Source organism: Episyrphus balteatus, chromosome 3 (assembly GCF_945859705.1).
Source record: "Episyrphus balteatus chromosome 3, idEpiBalt1.1, whole genome shotgun sequence".
Classification (NCBI taxonomy): domain Eukaryota; kingdom Metazoa; phylum Arthropoda; class Insecta; order Diptera; family Syrphidae; genus Episyrphus; species Episyrphus balteatus.
The window spans coordinates 7,652,529-7,673,761 of record NC_079136.1 but is presented as its reverse complement, the minus strand read 5'-3'; the positions used below and the strand labels follow the sequence as shown (position 1 = coordinate 7,673,761).

Below are 21,233 nucleotides of genomic sequence, written 5' to 3'. Positions count from 1 at the left end.
GAGGGTATTCCTTATAACATTAATTTAACTTATTGTTTTCACATTAAAATAGCCAACTGAATTTCTCTTTGTATGTAATTCAGTATTTGAGTATTATTACTCATTTGACGTAAGACAAATTAACCTTTTCATGGCCTTTAACATGGAAAACTTGTCATTTATAATCAGGAAATAACAATATTCTTTCACATCATGGATGTTTATTTAAACATGAAGCCTTTGATCTAAACTCATTCATTAAGCCATCTTTGAAACATAAAAAATATCCTGTAAAATCCAATTTTTGTAAAGATCTTCAAAAGTGAGGAAATATGTTGAGGTAAATATCTTTTTTTCTAAATGAAAGCCATTGTTCTTCGTTCTGACGAATAAATGAAGTGCAGTGTTTCTGTGTCATGAAAAAATCCCAAATTAATTGAAGTGACATTTTTGGTTTCTAAAAAGTTTAAATGAAAGTAAGAGACTATTTCGTAGATTAAAGAACTCAAAACCTTGCTTCATTTTTGCTGTGAATTTCGTTGATATTTTTAAAGTCTGGAGTTAGACAAAATCATTGCTTCAGTAACCAAACTCCAAACTGTGAAAATCCTACCTTCCTTAGTCTTTTAACAACATAGTCTAGTCGTTAATATTGATAAATTTGAAATGCAATTCTTTTTAGTCAATCACTGGCATCACTTTTTTACTTGCTCAATAGGGCAAGTATTGGTTTCGTGTCGAAAAAAAAATTCGAGGTTTTAATCAAAACTAACATTACGATGATGGAGAAGTCCAAAAAAGTGGGTTTCGTCATGACGTCCGTCGGTCTGTGCGTCCGTGCGTCTGTGCGTCGGTGCGTCCATCTGTACAAGTAGCTACAGCCTAAACGGGTAGACGGATTCTCTTGAAATTTGGTATGGATGTTTTTTTCATAATTTCCAAGGTTGGTTTTTTTTTGTTTTTTAATATCTCGCTTAGAACGTATACCTCCCATACAAAATTTTCGAGTTATTACAATTTTCTCGAAAACGGCTCTAACAATTTTGATTAAATTTAACACACGTAATGCTGTACATAGTTCTAACATAACTGCGTTTTTAGTTTTTCTCAAAAAATACGGATAGTGGAAATATGGTCTTTACATTTTTTTAAATCGCGGATGTCGGCTCTTCCCGTACATTATTATGGAGTTATTGCAATTTTCTCAAAAATGGCTCTAATGATTTTGATAAAATGTTGCATACGTAATATTCAAAGTAATTGCAGTAAAACCGCATTTTTAGTTTTTCTCAAAAAGGTCAAGTCAAGCAAAAAAAAATTTATTTAACTAACATTTGGCCTCCATGCCGGCTCTTCCCCTACATCAACCAAATTTCTTAAAAATTCTTTAATCTACAAGAAAGCTAACATAAAAGTGCTTTGAACTGCAAGAGCAAGTACGTGCGGCCCCAGTCGTGCATTTTATTTATGTTACCTGTTAAACCCGTTGCTTTAATACTTCTTTGAACTTTTTGTCGAAATGTAACATTTTTCGGACGTTACGGTCACTTTTCGTGAATCGTTCTATTAAATTATTTAACTATACTAGTGGAATACATAACCGTGAAAGCTCTGGTCGTTCACCCTATGTGAGGACTCCAAAAAGTATCAAAGTCTTATAAGGAGTGAGCTACGACGTCGTATTCGACCTCCATTTATGTAAGGAAAAACTTACTAAATCACTTTTTTAAAGAGCATTAAGCCTCTTAACCAATAAAAGCAAACAAGAAACGAACATTAGCAATATTCTGCTGAACATAAAGCAATATTCTGCACCCGTGAGTTTTTAGTTGTTTAATTATTAGGACTAAGTTTATTTAAATAAATCCAATATCTTTGTATTTGAAAATCCTAACATAACAAAATATATAAGCCAGGTTCGGTTAATCCAGAAAAATTCGAGTCTCTTACGCTATATATCCCTTAAAAAACCTGAAATTCCAAAATTTGGAAATCCCGAATCCCAAAATCTAAAAATCACAAACTTATAGTCACAAAAATTCAAAATCCCATCCAAGGTAATAGAATAGTTAATTCACAAATTCCTAACAATTAAAAAAGACACCTACAATATCCAAATATCCCTTTATTATAAAAAATCAATTAATCCCAACAAATTCAAAACCCCGCCCAAGTTTTTAAAATAGTTGATTCAGAAATCGTTTAACTAAATTTTTTAGAATACAACATCGGTGGATCTTAAATCCTCAAAACTCTAAAAATTATAATTCCAAATCATGAAATCCTCATTTAAAAATCCTCCCAAAAAACATCCCACAAAACTTATCAACCAAATTCCATAAGTTCCGCAATGCTGGTAGTTTAATACCTTATAAATTTACCAAAAAGTTTAAAAGTTTAAAAACAATTTTTAAATTATTCATAAAAGTCTAAAATCCTTAGGTTTTCATAATCTGCAACTCGTTTAAAGAGAGTCCTTTTATTTTTGAACCCAAAAACAATTCTTTAAAAGCCAAAAAGTCATGAATTATAAATTCTGTTTGAAAATTGAAAGACAAAAAAAAAAAAATTAAACAAGTTCTTGGATCTTGAGTCTAAGTGATTTTGGGATTGAAGTTTTAGAATTGTTAGTCCTTCGAGAAACGCATATTTCAATACTATAGCGTAAAAAATCCCTCCAGAAACCCATTTGCAACCCTATTTCTTGAACTATTTTCATCAATAACCACTTGACAAAAAACTAAATAAAAAACAAAATAATTCAGATTGAAATTAAAAAATAATTCGATGAAGCTGAAAAAAGTTAAAAAAAAAAAAAAAAAAACAAAAAAACACCCTCTCATATGTTATACTTAATTGACTTCAGACTCACTCAAGTGAATTAAAAATAAAAAAAAAAAAACCTATAACATCACCACTCTAACAAACTTGATATTGCTTGTACAGGTGAAAAAATATAAATATTTCTCCCCCATTTCATTTCTCTTTCTCATACAAAGATTCTATTAGATTGAAACAAAAAAAAAAAAAACTACAAAAATTAATCAATTTCTGTTGTTCAAATCTGAATGATTCAGAATATTGCTACAAAAAAATTTGAAAAAAAAACCCACTCAGCACCAGCAAACGTGTCACACTAGAGTTTGAAAAAGAAGAATCAGTTTTTGCACAGAAAAAAAAAAATAAAATATCAAAAATCTAGACACAAAATAAAAATTTGGAAGAAAAAAAAAATACAATTTCAAGTGTGTGTTTTTTATATTCTCGTTCAAATTTCAAACCAACAACAAATCTGATTGTGGTTAAACAACATTTGGCTAATATCATTTTTTTTTTTATAAAGCTTCGTGCGCGTGTTTTTTGCGCAGGTTGTTTTTTTTTTCAAATTTTTTTATTTCATTTCATTCTTTTCCATTCATTTGCTTCTCTTCTCAAACTTTGTTGTTGTTTTTTGTAGTTTTTTTTTCATATTATCTGAATACTTAAATTTTTTGCGCTCAACTGTATGCGTGAATAGCTTATGACTATGTCTGTGCGCGCACAACAGCGATCACTGAATATTCTCGCACTCTCAGACCTTTATAGACTCACTCAAACTCAAACCCAACCAACCATCAGAGAGAATTTAGAGATAGATAGCTTTTTCACCTCCCAACCAGAAAAACACGACGAATTTCAATGGAAATCCAACAAAATGTATATTTCATTCCATCAAACTAACATCTATATCCGTTATAAACGTGTCGCATCTCTTCCATTTGGTGCTGCTCTCGCTCAACTCTCGCGATAACCGACTGAACGGCCAACCCACGACGTCGACGGGGTTCTAAACTTTTTTTTTTTCGATCATTTTTATCTTGTTTCATCAAAATTTTTTTATAAATTTTACATTTTTTTTTAAATTTTAATTAAAACAAACTAAAACAAAAAAAGTATATTATATACATTTTTTTTGTAAATCATAAGAATTATCTTACAAAAACAACTCAACATCCATCCGCCAAACTCAAAACGAGATCAAATATGTGTATGTTTTAGTTGCTTATCACTAAAAAAAAAAAAATAAATTTCATAATATTTCCATGACTGTATTTTTATATACACTTCGGGCGGAAAAAAACGCATGCTTTTTTTTTTACTCGTATAGTACAAAATCGTATCTGTACGTTTGCTTGCTCATACCTATAATCGTCGTTTGAAGAACTTCTATTATAGTTTGAAATTGAAAAAAATAAAAAAAAAATAAAATAAAATACACATAGCTCATCGAGTTGACTTTTAACAACAAGTCAAGTAGTATCTGCGTATCTATTGCTGTCGTATGTAACTTTTATTTTTTCGCCGCGGTGTTGTGCATGGTGCTACGTTTTTCATCTCTCAAATCCATCAAAAAAAAAAAAAAAAAGAGTAAACAAGAAACAAAATAATAAAAAAATATAGTTGTTCCCCCTTTTTAATTTTTTAAATAATTTTTTTTTGCATTCGTGTATCCTTAAGATTGTTGTTGTTGTTATTTCTGAAGAAAAAAAGTGCACAAAATTATGAGAAAATAAATAAGTATCTGTTTGATATTAATATGTATTATGATCTGATTAACCTTGACATTTCTCTCTCATACTTAAAAAAATCACGTTTTTTTTTTCTTCTTTTTGTATCTTTATGTTTGTTTGTTATACACTTTTTTTTCTTCTTAAAGATTGGTATTAATAAAAAAAAAAAAGATACAAAATCTATTACCGAGTATCTTTACCACTGTGTGGTAACAAATTTACTTTTGTGGTCAAAATAATAAAAAAAAAGCCAATATAACAAGTGTACCATCGATCTTTAAAAACAAAACCAAATAAAAATGAAGAAAATAAAAAAAACCGGTTCATCTAGTATTAAATTTGGCTTTAATTTTGTTATATCTTCAATTCGTATATATTTCGAATTCAATAATAGAAATAAAAAATCACAAATCTTACATCAAATTGCTGCGGTGTCACTATATAGCTTGTCACACTGTTTGTCGCTCTGGCTTTTTTTTTTATTTTTTTATTTTTTTTAATACACTCTCTTACTCGTACTCTCGTACTACTCTGCTGTTTTGTTGAATTTAGTTCAATGTCAAACTTTGCTTAGTTTTCTTTAAATATGTGTAGATACACAGTGCGATTCAATTGGTTAGGGTTAGGTTTTTAAAACAATAGAAATTTCTTTGAGTTCAACTTGTGATAAGAGATTTTTGTTTTAAAATATTCAAATTCAAATGACAAATAAAGATTAAAGATGACATCTCTGTTGATGGTTCTGTATTTTAGAATTAGTGTTTGTAGAGCTTTGGTGACCCAATTTTGCTGATTACTCAACACTTGAATAAATAAAAATTCCAATTTCCGATCAATTTTCAATTTTGACTGAGATGTGAGAACCATTGATTGATTGCTGATGCTCATGAGACAGGAGAGTTCAACGATTAAATTGTACATTATCGAATTGTTCTCGAAAACAAGTTCTTCAGATTTTTAAAAATATTAAAATATTAAACACACGAGCAGCAAATATCAAAATTTGGAATACAAAAAAAAATTCAATCACTTATTTACTGACAAATTCTTTACTGTACAAAATTTTGAATCTCATAATTTTGTGAGCCAAATTCCTTTCTTTTGGTTTTTGAGAATAGATTTTAGGAAAATGCTGTCTTAAAAGTTTCGAGAAATGGTAATAAAAACAGAAAATCTATGAAAAAAAGAAAATTTCTTACTGAAATAAAAAATCTAAATCTTTCGAATCCTCATAGTTTTATATTTTTTATGTGTAGTGCACTATCTGGCAAAAATAACAAGATGATTTTCTTCAAAATTTATGCATAAGTTATAAAGATATGATCATTTTTGTAACGATCAATTTTTTCGACTCTTTTCGTTACTTTTTGTGTTTTTGTCTATAACTTGAAAAGATAAGATTTTCGAGTTTTCTGGGGTCGAATGTACATGAAAAGTATAACGGCACTTGGTGTCCACAATTTTTTTTATTTTTTTGTAAACTAGTGTTATTAAAGCAGATGACAGTTCTGAAACGTGGGGTTCGAAAGCCTCCACTTGAGGTGATGCAAACCGTTGTCGTACACGCATCTGATTTTTGATTTTTAAAAACAAGAAAAAAAAAAAACGAATGTGCCAAGTCGGGGTGACCTATCTTTTGAGTGGGCAAACAGCTGATTTTCGACGAGACTTCTCGACGAAGTATGTCGTAGTTTGAATGCTGTATGCACTCAAATACTCTGAACTTTGGTAGTGCTTCGTTACCGAAACCCTTTACAAGTCGGTTAATAGAATCTTGCTGAAATAAACCAAATTTGAAATCGTAAAAAATTATAGAACGGAATTTTTTTACAAGATAACTAAATTGCTTCCATGAAGTGAATTTTTCAAGTTAATTAAAAACATTGTTCCAACTCGAACTGAAAGCTGAGGTCTGTCAAATGTTTCAACTGTCTACTGCCTACAGCCTACGAGGATAGGTATTTCATAACTTATTCTAAGAACCAGTTATAAAGGCAACAGATAAAGTTTCGAAAAGTCTTACATTAGCCTTTTGTTAAAGGCCCTTTTTTTCTTTTGGCGTAACTTCCAAAAAGCTGACTCTCTGACTCTTAGTTAATCGCCTTCTAATAAAATCATTGCCAAAAAATTGATTTTGAATACTGTTAGAGTTTATTAATGGTTTTTATTTTGCTAAAAATTAATACCTATTCAGAAATGTTTTTCTCGGAAATTGCTTCATGGATTTCAATACGTACATTTCAATACAGTCATAACATTGAAAATTATTCATTCATTCAAAGTTAAAAATGTTTTGTTTTGATTTATTTTATTGTCTAAATCCGAATCTGAAATTGAAAAAAATTATTGTATGTCACAAAAATATGTTTTTCGTTATGCAAATGATTACTTTCAGACTCAAATTTAGAGCAAAACCATTTCTCTGTGACGTAAAAAAACTATTTCAAAATCAAGATTTGGATTTCCATTATCAAAATTCAAAAGAAAAAATTGTTCAATTGACTCAGAACCATATTGCAATATGTACATTAGACTGGGCCAAAAAAATTAAATATTTTTTTTTTTTGAAAGTTACTTCGAAAATCTTGTTCAGGATGATGAAAAAAAATTTGGTGAAAATTTAAGCCGTTAAAAAAAATTTTAAGAGGTCTATCTGACGAAAATTTTCAATAAGATCTTTTTTGTAGGAAATTTAATTTTATATAGGTAAGAAAAAATGAACAGAAATTTTTTTTACTTTGATCGTCTAGCAGTTCTGTTGTAAAACATCATATCATGTATAAAAATAAAAAACACCGATGATAGACCTCTTAAAATTTTTTTTAACGGCTTAAATTTTCACCAAATTTTTTTTTCATCATCCTGAACAAGATTTTCGAAGTAACTTTCAAAAAAAAAAAAATATTTTATTTTTTTGGCCCATTCTAATGTACATGGAGTAATATTTCCGAGAAAAGAAAATGTTTTAACTGCCAATTGGAAGCAGATTTTTTTTCGTGGGAGGTTATCAATTCTATAAATATTACAAAACTTAATTCCAAATAAGTTCATTATTCTTTGAGAAACTCTTAGCAGGTTATTAGACTGTGATAAATCAAATAAAACCTTTTTATAGGGTGAATTATTAAGATTCACTTTTCCTTATAGACTGCTTAGAGTTTTAAATATATTCAACATAAGTTTGAAAGAAAAAGAACAGTTGTTTTAATGATTTTACTTTAAATTTAATGGAATGTGAATAAATTTGGCTTTAGTATTATGAAAGTCTATGTAAATTTTGACTAATTATGAGTTGAATTAAAATGGGTAACAGTAAATCGGTTGTACAAGTGTCCCACCCGTGACAATCTGATCTCTGAAGTTAAGAGTTGGCGGTGGCTCTTTAAAGTAATTCTTAATTAAATTTTTAGCAACAAGAACAAGAATATTTTATATTTAACAAATGAAAAAATGTTAATTTATCAAAACTTTAAATGTTAATTGATTTACCGAAATCAATAAATCTTTCTTAAAATTTATACATTTTATTAATAAAAGTTATTAAGACCTTTTCTGCCCTATCTTCTGCCACTGGTCAAAGTCCAGGGGCCCTATTTTGTAAAACGATTATCGTTGAAACTACTTCGTTCTTGTTCAAATGCGATTAGCTACTACGACTGTCATTTCCCTATCGTTTGACTTTCGTTCTCGTTTGTCTCGCTTAGAAAAAAAAAAAAAAATTGCCAAACTTCGAAGCCAATTTTATTTGCACTGATTGCAATGAAATAATAAATAAATAAACATACTCAAATATTAAAACGAAGAAGCAATTTTTTTATTATTATTAAAGCACCAAAACACTACAAAACGATAAAACAAACAATTGATCTTAATCTTCATGTCCAATTAACAATGGCAGAGATAAAGTTCTTGAAAAGATGATTTTCTTCTTTAAACTTATAAAATAAATAGTGGAAATCACAAAATATGTCCATAAAGTCAATTTTATTAAGTTTTTGAATAGAAAACATTATTAAATAGCACAAGAAAAGTAAAAGAAAATTTTTTTGCCACTGAAGATTTTGTTTATCTACACTGAACCAAATCCTTACGTAAATACAACGAAAAAATTCGTTGAGCCAACGAAAATTTAATTAATTTTCAGCCGATGAAAAATTTAATTGGCTCAACGAAATGGCTTTCATACGTTAATGAAGAACTTCATCAATCAACGAAAACTGTAGTATTTTAATGAAATTTTTCATAAAAATTTTTGATCTAGAGTTAATGAATTTTTACATCACTTTACGAAATTTTTCATCGATTAACGTAAAATTTAATTAACCACGGTGACTCATTTATGAAAGAACTTTCGTTAGCTAACGAATTTTTTCGTAAATTTAATGAACATTTTAATTAAATTACGAAAAAATATTTGTTAACTAACGAAACTTTTCGTTGTATTAATTGTATTTTTTTATTGGACTTGTTAAATTATTAATTTAATATAGTCCATACCAAAAATTGGCGTTTCGACCCGGTGGAGCTCACTTTAGTCAACTGATGAGTCCGACTTATCGTGAGACACCTTGTCAATACGCAAATATTTTTTATATTCAGTTCAACTTACATAGATTTTTAAACAAAAACCTAATGTGAACTATATAAAGCAAGATTCAATTTTTAATCATTAAAACAGAAATGTACCCAAGTCTACGTTTTTTTTGTAAGGCAACGAATTTTTTCGTTAACTGATGTATTTTTTCATAAGCCAATGTAATATTTCATTAGTATATGAAGAATTTTCATAAGCTTATGAAGATTTTCGTTAGTTAATGTTGAATTTCATAAGTTAATGAATTTTTTCGTTACTTAATTAAAACTTTAATAAAGTAAGGAAAAAATTCTTATTTTTATTCTTTAAAATGAGTATGAAATTTTTCGTTAATTGATGAATCTTTTCATTGAATTGGATTTTTTGGCACTAAAAAGGGAGAAAAAGTGTATGAAACGTTTTCATTAATTGATGAAGGTTTTCATATTACGAAAAATTACATATTTTCGTTGAGCCAACGAAAGTTTCGTTGGGCCAACGAAAATGTAGTGTATGAAAAGATTTTCGTAATCTTACGAAATTTATTATTTTCAGTGTACTTATTTTTTGACAGCTTTTCATTGGCGTGAAGTTGGTACGCTTGAAAAAAAATTGTTTTTTCATTTTGATCTGGCAATATTTTCAATCATGCATTATCGTTGTACTAAATCGCTCTATGTCGTGGCTATCGTTGTCCTGGGTATCGTTGTTTTGCCTTTCGTTTCGTAATACGAAATAGGGCCCCAGAATTACGACTGCTCTTAACACGTTATATTCTTCTTTTTTAATCTGTCTTTAAAAAAAGTTTATCAATTGGTTTTGTACTTAAAGTTAATTCATGTTTTACTTTAGCCATGATATTAAAATTCTATTAGAGTAGAATTTTGGTTAACTGTTAATCTTTCAAATCGTTAAAACTCTTTTTTTACTGAGTTAAGATTCTTAATTAAAACTAAATACTGACAATTTTAATCAACGAAAAGGTTGAATTTAATATGTCAGGTTTTATATTCTTCTTTTAAAGCAATAACAAAAAATTTTTTAACTGATCTGATGAAAAAAAAGGATAAAAACAAAAAAATGTACCAAACCAAGTGAACCGCATTGTACTTATTTAAACAACCATTCAATTCGTTTGGTTTATATTTTAGCCTACACGGACGACTGACTACTTCCCAACATTTGGTCGACCGTAGAAGGAAATCCATGCACACAACATACACAGAAGTCATCAGCAGTCAGAGATAGTAGATAGATATGGCTATTATATGAGGCAATCTTTTCAATATGATGATGGTCTCAAACTAAAAAAAAAAAACACACACAGTAGTTGTTAACACATCATAGTATCTCTGCATATTTATACCAATAGTTAGTATATTTCTGTTTAATGTTTGTTGATGATGTTGACTTTTTTTTTTCTGAAAAAAATCTCTTATTCTCTTTCAAAATATACACAAATGCATCATAGACTCGCTTTTAGTTTGATGAAATGATGAAAAAATAGTATAGAAAAAAAAGGGAGACGTTAGAAGAGGGCATAAATACATACAATTCCAATGCATAAAATCTTAACCCTGAAACTAAAGTGTTTTGCTTTTTATGCACACGCTCTAAAAGAAAAATAAACACTTAAAAAAAAAAAAAATCTATAAAGCTTCTATATAGAAATGAAGAGGTTTGACACTTTTTTGTTTATATTTTTTTTTTCTTTTTTCTTGTGTTTGTATTTCATTTCTTTCAATATGCAGTTGCATCATAGAAACATAAATCAAAATCCACTTTCTAATTTGACATTCAAAATAATTCAAATAAAAAAAAAAAAACGTCATTCATAATCGTCCTCAATATCGCATCTATATAAATTTTATTATCTCTCACAGACTTGAATTTTTTTTTTTAAATAAAAAGCAATAAAATACAAAATTTCAATAAAAAATTTAAATATTTATGTATTTTTTTGTATGTGTGTCTATCAATCTCACTCTAATCTATTAAACTCTCGCAACAAAAACACAATCTCTTCTCTTGTGCAATAAAAAAAAAAATATCCACACATCTCTCTATAATAACCAGCATCTTAGTATCAAAGCGTCTTTTTTCTCACATTTCACAAAAAAAAAAAATATAACAAAAAAAAAGCAAAATAAAAAATTAAAATTTTGAAAAAATTAAAAAAAAAATCAGTTGCGTGTTGCAAAATCCCAAAAATTTCGTATTCATAAGCGTTGTATTTCTTCTTCTTCTTCTTTATTGCTCTCTCTGATCTTCTTCATATCAGAGATGCCTCACAAACCAGACAGATCATAGGCCACCACCAAGCCATCATCATTTTTATGTTAGCCCAGGTAGTAGTTGTTGACATCTTTATCTCGTAACACAAAAAAGCGGTGTCATTTTATAAAAAATATATATATTTTTTGTATACCACACGATCTCATTTAATATTTTTTTTTTTTGGGATCAAATTTAGTCAAAAAAACTAATCCTTTCTAAAAAAAACTATTTGTTTTGTTTTTTGTTTTTTTTTTGTATCTTCATTCTGTATGAAAAAAACTTAACAAAAGTATCTTCAAAAAAAAAAAAAATTACAACAAATGCTTTATCTCATAACGCAGGAGCTTTTTTCTCAAAATTTTCGTTCCAATTTTCTTTTTTTTTTTCTAACATTTTTTTTTTGTTCTCAAAAAAATCACGCAACAACAAATTCAATTTGGAGAGCGAATGTATATAATTTATTATTTTGTTTCGTTTTTTTTTTTATTTTTTTATATTAATTTTGTGCAGAAACATTCCCACATAGTTTGTTTTTCGTTCGATCGTTTTACATAAAAATATAAAAAAAAAAAAAAAATCAATCAAAATCGTGTTGTCAGTTTGGACATTGAACAAAAGTTAAAAAAAAACCGGGATACCTGTGATTTCGTCACGCATAAATGAACTAAGAAAACTCATAAAAAAAGGACTCAAAAAGTTTGAGAAAACCAAAAAAAAAAATAAATTTCAAACAAATGTACAATTGCCACGAAACACAAACAACAAATAATTTATTACTTAAAAAACAACAAGAACAACAACAAAAACAGTTTCATTACAACAACAATAACATCGAATCCATTGCAACTACGGAACTGCATCGAAATTTATTATTATCATCACCACCAACTACACCACCACCACCACTATTATTATTACCACTACCAACACAATCATCATTTAGTGCAACAACAATAACTAAAGAATTAAATAATATCCTTGTGGAGGATAATAATGATAACAATGACAATAATTTGGATCTCAATTTTGAATTAATAAATTTGAAGAATAATTGCAACAATTTGTATTTACCATCATCGACTTTGACATCATTGAAAACATCGAATCATTATCATAATAAAGATATATCAACAATAAATGATGATGAAGATATTGTATCACAATTAAAATATAGTAATAATAATAATCACCGAAGGAATATTAATAGCGATGCAATAGCAACAAGCAATATTATAAAGCAACAACAATTGTCAAATTCATCGTTATCGATTAATAATAATTATAATAATATAATAATAAATAATAATAATTATAATAATTCTTCTTCAAATCGTTCATTGCATTCCGTGAGTTGTGCATCATCATCCGCCACCACCATAACAACAGATACACACCAAAAAAACTATCAACAATCATTCAATATCACAACCAATTCCACTCTTCCTAATCCCACAACCAATATCACAAACACTACCACAAACAACAACAACAACAACAACACTGCTGCTGCTGCTGTTGCTGTCGCAAAATTTGTTGAAAACTTTGTTGATAATAATAATGTCAATAACTGTAAAAGTTTTGATTTAAATTATAGAAATAAGACTAATAATAATAATTCAGTCACACCATTAATTAATTATAGCTACAATAATTGCATTAATAATTATTATTATAATAATCAACCACAATTATTATTACCACAACCACAACCACCACAAATTATACCACCAAAACCACTTTTACCACAACCACAATCATCAATAGTATCGTCGTCGTTACAAAATTTACCATCGCAATCGTCCATTTACAATTTATACGGCAGCCAAATTAATAATAATAGTTTTAACTTCAATCGTCATAGCACAACGTCGTCGTCATCATTGTCGTCTTCGCCACCGTCGTCGTCGGCAACATCAACGTTTGCAACACTCCTCGCAACATCATCGCCATCGCCAAATCAACAAAAACAACAAACGACTGAAGAGGAGAAGCACGAAAGAATACAAAAACAACAACAAAAGGACTCAATCAACATTATCAACAATAACAACATCTACAAAAACGACATTACCGACACTATCGATAACATCGCCACCATCATCAACCAACCGACGATTAAAGAGAACAATTTCCTGGAAACCAATCAACATTTCATTGATCAACAATTATTGTTTCGTGATATTTACAAGATGAGCGAACAACATTCAGCAATGCAACATCAAATGAGATCATCATTTGCCTTAGGTTCCGGTGTCGGTGTGGTAGAGTCATCTGTTGTCGGTGGCGGCGGTGGTTTGTTGCTAAATCAAAATCATGCAATGGACTTGTATACCCAACAACAGCAACATTTACAACAACAACATCATCATCATCATCAACAACAGCAACAATTTCAACAACATCGTCAATCACCGTCGTCGCCATCTTCGCCGTCTTCCATAACGCAACAGCAACAATTAAGACATTCCATGTCATCATCGCCGTCGCCAATACCGTCGCCAACTTCGTCATCGATTTCGCAGCAGCAAAGTCAACTACAACAACAACACCAACAACAACAACAACATCATCATTTGAACCATATGCATCAACAACATCAGCAGCAGCAACAACATTCGCAGCAACAACAACAACAACAGCAGCAAAATTCCACAACAATGACGCAATCAAGTACGTCACCATTTAAGTCCTGTTGGTGTTTTGGTGAGTGTGCCTCTCTAATTCTAAAAAAAAAATTTGTTGCTTAAAAATTGATTCTCATTTCAAAAATCGAATAAGAAAATCTCTCTTCTCGTTAAGTGTGTGTGTGTTTCAAAACAAAAATCACAAAAAAAAAAAAAAATATAAAATCGAAGCACATGTTTATATTTCTTAAAAAAATTAAAAGAAAAAAAAAAAACAAAAAGTTTTGTGGGAACGTTTCTAATAACTTTTTTTTTAATACTTTTTTCTTTGTTTTTTGTTCTGTTTTTTAAATTTTTGTTTCCCGTTTTTTTCTCTTGTAAGAATCTTCACTCTTTTTCTATAAAAAAAAACAAATAATTTTGAAGTAAGACAAATTTTTATTAGGTCACTGGACAGAAATTTCAGCAGATTTTTTACCTATTTTTTTTCTTCCTGCAGTTCTTTTTTCTACTTCCTATAATTTTTTTTTTTGCTTCTCAGCTTGAAGTTTTCTTTCTTTCTTCTTTTTTTTTTTTAATTTTATCTAGGACTTTTCATTTTTTTTATACCTATTTTTTTTTTTTATTTTTGAAAAAAAGGACACTGTGCACGCCCCTATTTTTGCTCAAGTAGACACATGACCTTTTAACACTATTACAGCAGAGTTTCTTCTTTATTCCATTTTCTGTTTTTTTTTTCTTCTGTGTGTGTTTGTGTGTGTGTGAAAGAGGACTTTTTACATCGATATCCTGATTACAACACGACACAAAAGGGAATGCAAAAAAAAAAAAAACAAAAAAAAAAAAACAACTCTTCTTAAATAGGTACTGTAGTAGCTTTATATGGGGTCAAGACTTGTGTGTGATATAAAAGAGGACCTATTGTGTGTGCATGAAAATAGAATGGAGAGAATATTATTATAAAAGGCGGCCTGGCCCGGCACGGCTCGGCCCACCTGAGTGTTACTTCCTGATGGCTCGATTAACCTTCTTTTTTTTATAGGAAATTGTGAGGGAGAAGAGTCGGAGAGGGGCTAGTAAACAATTTAAATTTAAATATTTATTCTGTTTATAAATGTCACTTGGGTATTTGGCTTATACCCTAAGAGAGGAAAAAGAGAGAGAGAGAGAGAGATATTATGTTGTATAATAAGGAAATATGTCCTTTAGGATAATTTTTATTATTTCAAGCAAAACAGCATTTACCTAACCTATCTACCTGTCCTCCCCTCTATTCCCTTGTGAGTTTAATTTTTTTCTTAGCTTTGCTTTTTTTTTAACTACTAAAATGTTAACGGTTAATAGTGTCGCAGAGTTGGTAATGTAACACTTTGCTAGGTGTTTTTTTTTTTTTTTTATATAATTTTTTGATGATTATGTAGTTTTGAAAGGAAGGGGCAAGAGGTCTTTTGATAAGACATGCGGTTATTTTTTATATTTTTATTCAAATTAACAAACAAATAGAAAAAGAGTGGGTATTCTATTTTTGTTGGTTTTCTTAAAATTTACCTTCTTTAAATTAAAAATAATTTGTTTTTCTTTCTTTATTTTTGTTTGTTTTTTTTTTGTTTTTTTGCATATTTTCTTTAATGATGTTTCTTTTGTGGATAATGTTTTTTTTTAGTGAGGTCCTTTAAATGTTATCCTTAGAAACATAAGGAAAATTTGTTATTTTGTGAGAAGTGATTTAAAAAGATGCTTGCATCTAAGTAAATTTCAATTTTGTTTAAATGTCCCACAAAATTAAGGAACTACAAATTACTGCGAATTTGGGCATACTTTTCCGTTTGTAAGACAAAAATTACCTTCGTATTTAGGTGGTATATGCGTTACTTTGCGGAACAATACAATAATTTAACGCGTTCAAGAAAACAAATTAAAAAGTCTATATAAATACAGTTTGTAAAACTCTTTTATTTAAATTCAAATAGGTACAAATAATTGTTCTAAAAAAAATTCAATTAATAGTGGAGTAACTAAAGCTCAAAAATTGGCAATATTAGGGAACCCGGCCGAACAGCTTAGATTTTGATGATCTTTTTTTTCAAACGTCGGTAATTAAAAATACTTAAAAGTCTATAGATTAAAAATTGCCGGTGTTGCCGTTTTGATTTTTTAAATTTAATTGAAGATTTTTGTGAACAAAAACAAATTTTTTTCAAAAATTTTTCTTTAATTTCATAAATTAATTGATGCCAAAAGATTGTCTAGGAAATTCAAGGAAAAAAAATATATGGGAGTGAGGGATAATCTTCCATAGTTAAGCGATAAATGCAATTTTCTTAATAATTGACTTCAAACACAAAAAAAAATATTTGAACACAACGGCAACACCTACAATATTCAAATATACATTTTTTAAAAGCTAGAAGCTTAGTCATATATGTAAAATTAAAATTAAGTTAATTGAATGAACGGCTTTTGAAAGAATGGTAATTGAACTCAGATTTTGAAAAAAAAAATTATTGAAAAAATTTGAACATGTCGTTTTTTAAACTTGGTCGTAATATAAAATGCATTTATTTTCAAATTTGTTTGGCCGCATTTATTATGATTTCAAATTATAAAAGGAAATGTCAATATGTATTACGGTTTATGAACAAAATTAAAAAGTATTTCATTTTCGAAGAACTTTTTTTAATAAAAGTTTTGAAAAAAATGTAACTTATTTTTTTTTTAAAGTTCAACATCTAAACCCAAAATTATTTTTTATTCATTTAATAACCCTTACTGTTGAAAGTTAAATAGCAAAAATTTTAAGTTCCTATTTACCACAGTCTTTGAGAAAATTAATTATTTCAATGCAAAAATTCAGTTTTAATAAAAAAAAACCATTGAAATTGAAGTAATTTTTCATTTTTTTTTTCAAAAGTGTGATATATTTTACCTTTTTTGCTTCGAAATTCAACTGATAATATTTATGGCCAAAAATTTTGTTTAAATAAATTCATATTTTATTAGAAAAAGTTTGGAAAAAAGTCATTTTAAATTTTTCTAATAACATTTTTTTTTTAATTCTGAGTTTGAGGACCATTTTTTCAAAAAGTCTTGATTAAATTTAGTGGATTTAAATTTAAGAGATAAGAATGAGCTTCTGTATTTTAAAATATTGTAGGTGTTGCCGTTGTTTTCAAAATATTTTTTTTTGTGTTTGAGGTCAGAATGTTAGAAAATTGCATTTATCGCTTAAACGATGGAAGATTGTCCCTTACTGCCTTTTATATATTTTCCTTAAATTACCTAGAGAATCTTTTGCTATCATTTGTTTTATGAAATTTAAGCAAAAAAAATGGTTTTGTTAAAAAAAATTTAATTTTAATTTTAAAAAACAATACGGCAACACCGGCAATTTTTAATCTATAGACTTTAAAGTATTTTTAATTACCTACGTTTGAAAAAAAAACGTCAAAATCAGAGCTGTTCGGCCGGGTTCCCTAATAATTTGCTTTAGTTACTCTACTATAACTTTCCAGCTGTTTGCGATACAAAAAAAAAAAAATACTAATTCTTTTTCCTGCCTAATCCATAATTGACAGGCACATGCCTTGAGAATTCCCAATTAAATACTGCTTTATTTGCTTTCTTCCACCAAATCTAGCTTACCCTGAAAATGATAAACAACAATTTTACCAAGTAATTCTTTAATTCAATGAAAACATTTAAATACTTTAGCTTTCAAAATATATCGAAAAGTTTGCAATGTCCTAATTTTCTGGTATTTGGTTTTTCAAGTGGGAGTTTGTTTATGATAAAAGTCAGTTTAAGCACCTTTAAATATCTGAATTAAGTTTCCTCTATTTTTATAAGGGTACACCCAGAGAAAAAACGGATAGTAATTTTTAATACGTTCTACATTGAATCAATGGTGAAAAATATATTCATTAATTTTCTGAAGATCGTCCTATGCTTAACTTACAGTTTGTCACATCAATTTTTATAAGTGAGATGGCACAGTGGTAAAGCACAAGCTTGTCAACCCAGGTATAGCAGGTTCGATCCCCAGCGGATGCCAGTTTTACTTTTTTTTTTTATTTTTTTTAATGTGTGAACAACTTAGATTTAAAGTGTGCTACTTTGATTCAATCATTTTCCACTTTAGGCTAAAAATGTAGTGATTTTCCATTGATTCAAAGTGGTTTCCATTGATTTTACGTTGTTTTTTGGCTCAGTGTAGTGCTTTGGCTATTATGCCTTTTTCGTTTTGAATTTTTCTTTCGTGAAGGAGTTAAAAGGTGTTCAAAATATCTCCATTTCTTCTAACTAAGTGTTAAAGATCATTTAACACGGATAATATCACTTGATTCTATTTGTAAAAAAAGTCTTTAATTTTGGTATGTTTTTGGATGATACGGCAAGTAAGCAAAATGTATTTTTTCTTAACTGGGGCTTGTTTCTCAAGTATATAAGATACAACAAGGACTTTGAACATCAATTACACTGGTCTGCAAGGAAATCCTCCTTTAAATAAAACTATACTTATCTAAAGGATTTTTGTATGCTGATTCCGAATCCGAAGTCACAATTGACCTAGCACGTCAAGTTTTTTAGATATTCCCGTTATAAAATCTGAAAAAGTCATTTTTTTGCTGTTTTCTAAGAAATATTTTGGCATAATGTAATGTTTTCCAATTAAAATTGTTATGGTTTATGAAAGAACTTATTTTTTTCTTTCAAATTCAGTTTCAATCTTCTCAATATCTCTTTTCATCTCCGAGATATCTTAATTTAAGTAAGTTTAGTAGGTTTGGCATATCTTTTGGTTTTGTTCGTATAGGATTTACTAAAAAGTGAAGGATTTCGATATTTCTGCTTTTTTTGTCAATCAGTATTTTATAATATGAGTAAACATTAATGTAAAAGGACATATTTGGAATAAGTCATCAAAATTTGAGCTTAATCCGACAAATAGTTTTAATTTTATACAAGTTCAAATGAATCAAAAAGAGTGATTTTTTAGAAACTACCTACATTTTTCAAAAATCATTTTTACAAAAATGGTACCTTATAGTATTTTTCTTAAACCAGATTTAGGTTCAGGAAAGTCTAATCTTTCATAATATCAAAAAATTATTTGAAGGAGAAAAAAAAAATTAAATTTTGCAGACCAGTGTTATTATAGGTCCATTGTTTGGATATAAAAAGTTCACTAGACAATTGATTTTTAAGGTCGTTGATGACTAACTTATTTAGTAGATATTGAAAAATCAACAATAAATTTATAATTCTTGAAATATTAGCAAAAGCTCTGAATCCACATCGTTTAGGTGAAATAATTTCAGAAATATAATTTTCTTCAGAATTTATCATATTTCTATCAAACTACAATAAAATAAGTTTCTTCAGTGTTATTATTTACCAGTAGTTCTCAAATCTGAAGGTAGTTTAAAGTTCAAAAACAAAAATTGTTATCTACCTAATATTGAGACTTATAGCTTCATTCCTTTCTGACTATTGACAACCCTAATATTTTTATTTTGGTTTAAGCCTAATCGGATTTTTCATCTTATCTGAAGATTGCGCTCGTAGTCCAATACATACACTAGCCCAAAAAATTAAGGGAAAAAAAAAATCGTCATTTTTTTAGTGATTTTCCATAGGGTGTATCTCAGTAAAAAATGATCGCATCATGACAAAATAAAAAGCATGTGAAAGCTCTATTCTTCTAGTTTTAAGATTAAATATTAAAAAAAAAAAATAGCTAAACTGTTGGAAATGTTCAAAAACCAACATTTTCCAATTTTTTTTTCGTTTTTACTGTTCTCCTAAGAAAGTGGGAAAATTTTTTCTGATAAAATGATTATTATTTTTAGAAAAATATAGTTTAAATTTAAGATAAGCCAAGGAAAAACAAAAAATTTTCAAAATTAGGAAAAGTATCCAAAAAGCTCGTTTTTCAAAATTTAATTTTTTTTTTAACATTTAATTTTTCCTTGGTTTATCTTAAATTTAAACGATATTTTTTCAATAAAATTATCAAATAAACTCAAAAGAATTTGATTTTGCTCATAAAAAAGTTACAAGAAGTAAGTCATTTAGACCTGCAGAAATATGGTGTTTTATTTTATCTCAAAAGTTCAAACCCTCACAACAAAAAAACTGCTTGATGAATAAGTCTGAAACTTTGCATACTAATTACAGGTATATTATAATTAAGCCTCAGTTTAATCTTATCGCCATAGAAATAAAATAGCGGTAAATTTTCTAAAAAACCGTAAAAATGCCTATTTTGATAGCTTTTCTAAATTAATCTCAAAATAAGAAAACATTTTGTTTAACAAAGCAAACTTAATTTTTTTTGTAGAGAATTGAATGAAGTTTTTAAGTGTGTCCTTGAATGTTCTGTACAGTGATCCGTTATTGAGATATTGATAGTCAAAGTCAAAAGTATGGTTTTTGGTTTGATGACTGATATTGCAGTCTAAAAAAAATCGTAGAAGTTTGAAACAAAATGAATTTTAAAGCCAAATAAATAGCCTTTCTAAAAATAATAATCATTTTATCAGAAAAAATTTTCCCACTTTCTTAGGAGAACAGTAAAAACGAAAAAAAAATCATGTGTGCAATTAACACGTGGTAGAAGTGAAACCTTAAAAAATCATTATTCTTGCAAAAAAAAATAAAATAGAAAAAATCTACCTATTTTTATTCTATCACCTTCAAATCCATGTTTTATATATGACAAGGACAACCTATATAAATTTTATATCATCTGAAAGCTTGTTGTCTTAGCTCAAAATATATATATCGATCAGGTCTATGAGACATCTACAAAAAGAGCTAGAATTTTTTGAACTCGATTTCCATAAAAAAAAGCGAAAAAACACGTATTTTTATCTACTCACACTATTAAATGCATTTTTTACCTAACAACCTATACAAATTTTTACACCATCTGAAAGCTTATTGTCTTAGCCCAAAATATATATATCGATCAAGTCTTTGATTTATTTTTATGTTCTCATGCTATTAAATCAATTTTTTTGTTTGACAACCTATACAAAATTTTATACCATGTGAAAGCTTATTGTTTCACCTTGTAATGATGTATAAATCTTATTTCAAAGATGTCTACAAGAGATGTTAGAATTTGTTAAAGTCAACCATGTCGAATTTCCAGACTGAGATCACGGTAGGTACTTCCTACACTGGTAGCTGGTCATCGCCAACAGATCTCCACCGGTGTTTTGAGGT

The 21,233-nt window shown here is 28.4% G+C and overlaps 1 protein-coding gene across 8 annotated transcripts in view; it reads left to right on the top strand.

Moving 5' to 3' along the window:
- LOC129915429 (RNA-binding protein Pasilla) overlaps window positions 1-21,233 on the top strand; it is an 82,230-nt gene that overhangs the window by 41,680 nt on the left and 19,317 nt on the right. For 4 of the 8 annotated variants that reach the window (XM_055994962.1, XM_055994968.1, XM_055994964.1 and 1 more), the window contains one exon: window positions 11,890-14,082. The exons of 2 other annotated variants lie outside the window; for them this stretch is intronic. In XM_055994962.1, coding sequence (XP_055850937.1) covers window positions 12,114-14,082 — 1,969 coding nt within the window. In that variant the 5' untranslated portion in view covers window positions 11,890-12,113. Of the gene's footprint in view, window positions 1-11,889; window positions 14,083-21,233 lie in introns of those variants that run through there. 2 more of the 8 variants (XM_055994966.1, XM_055994963.1) reach the window with 1 other exon arrangement.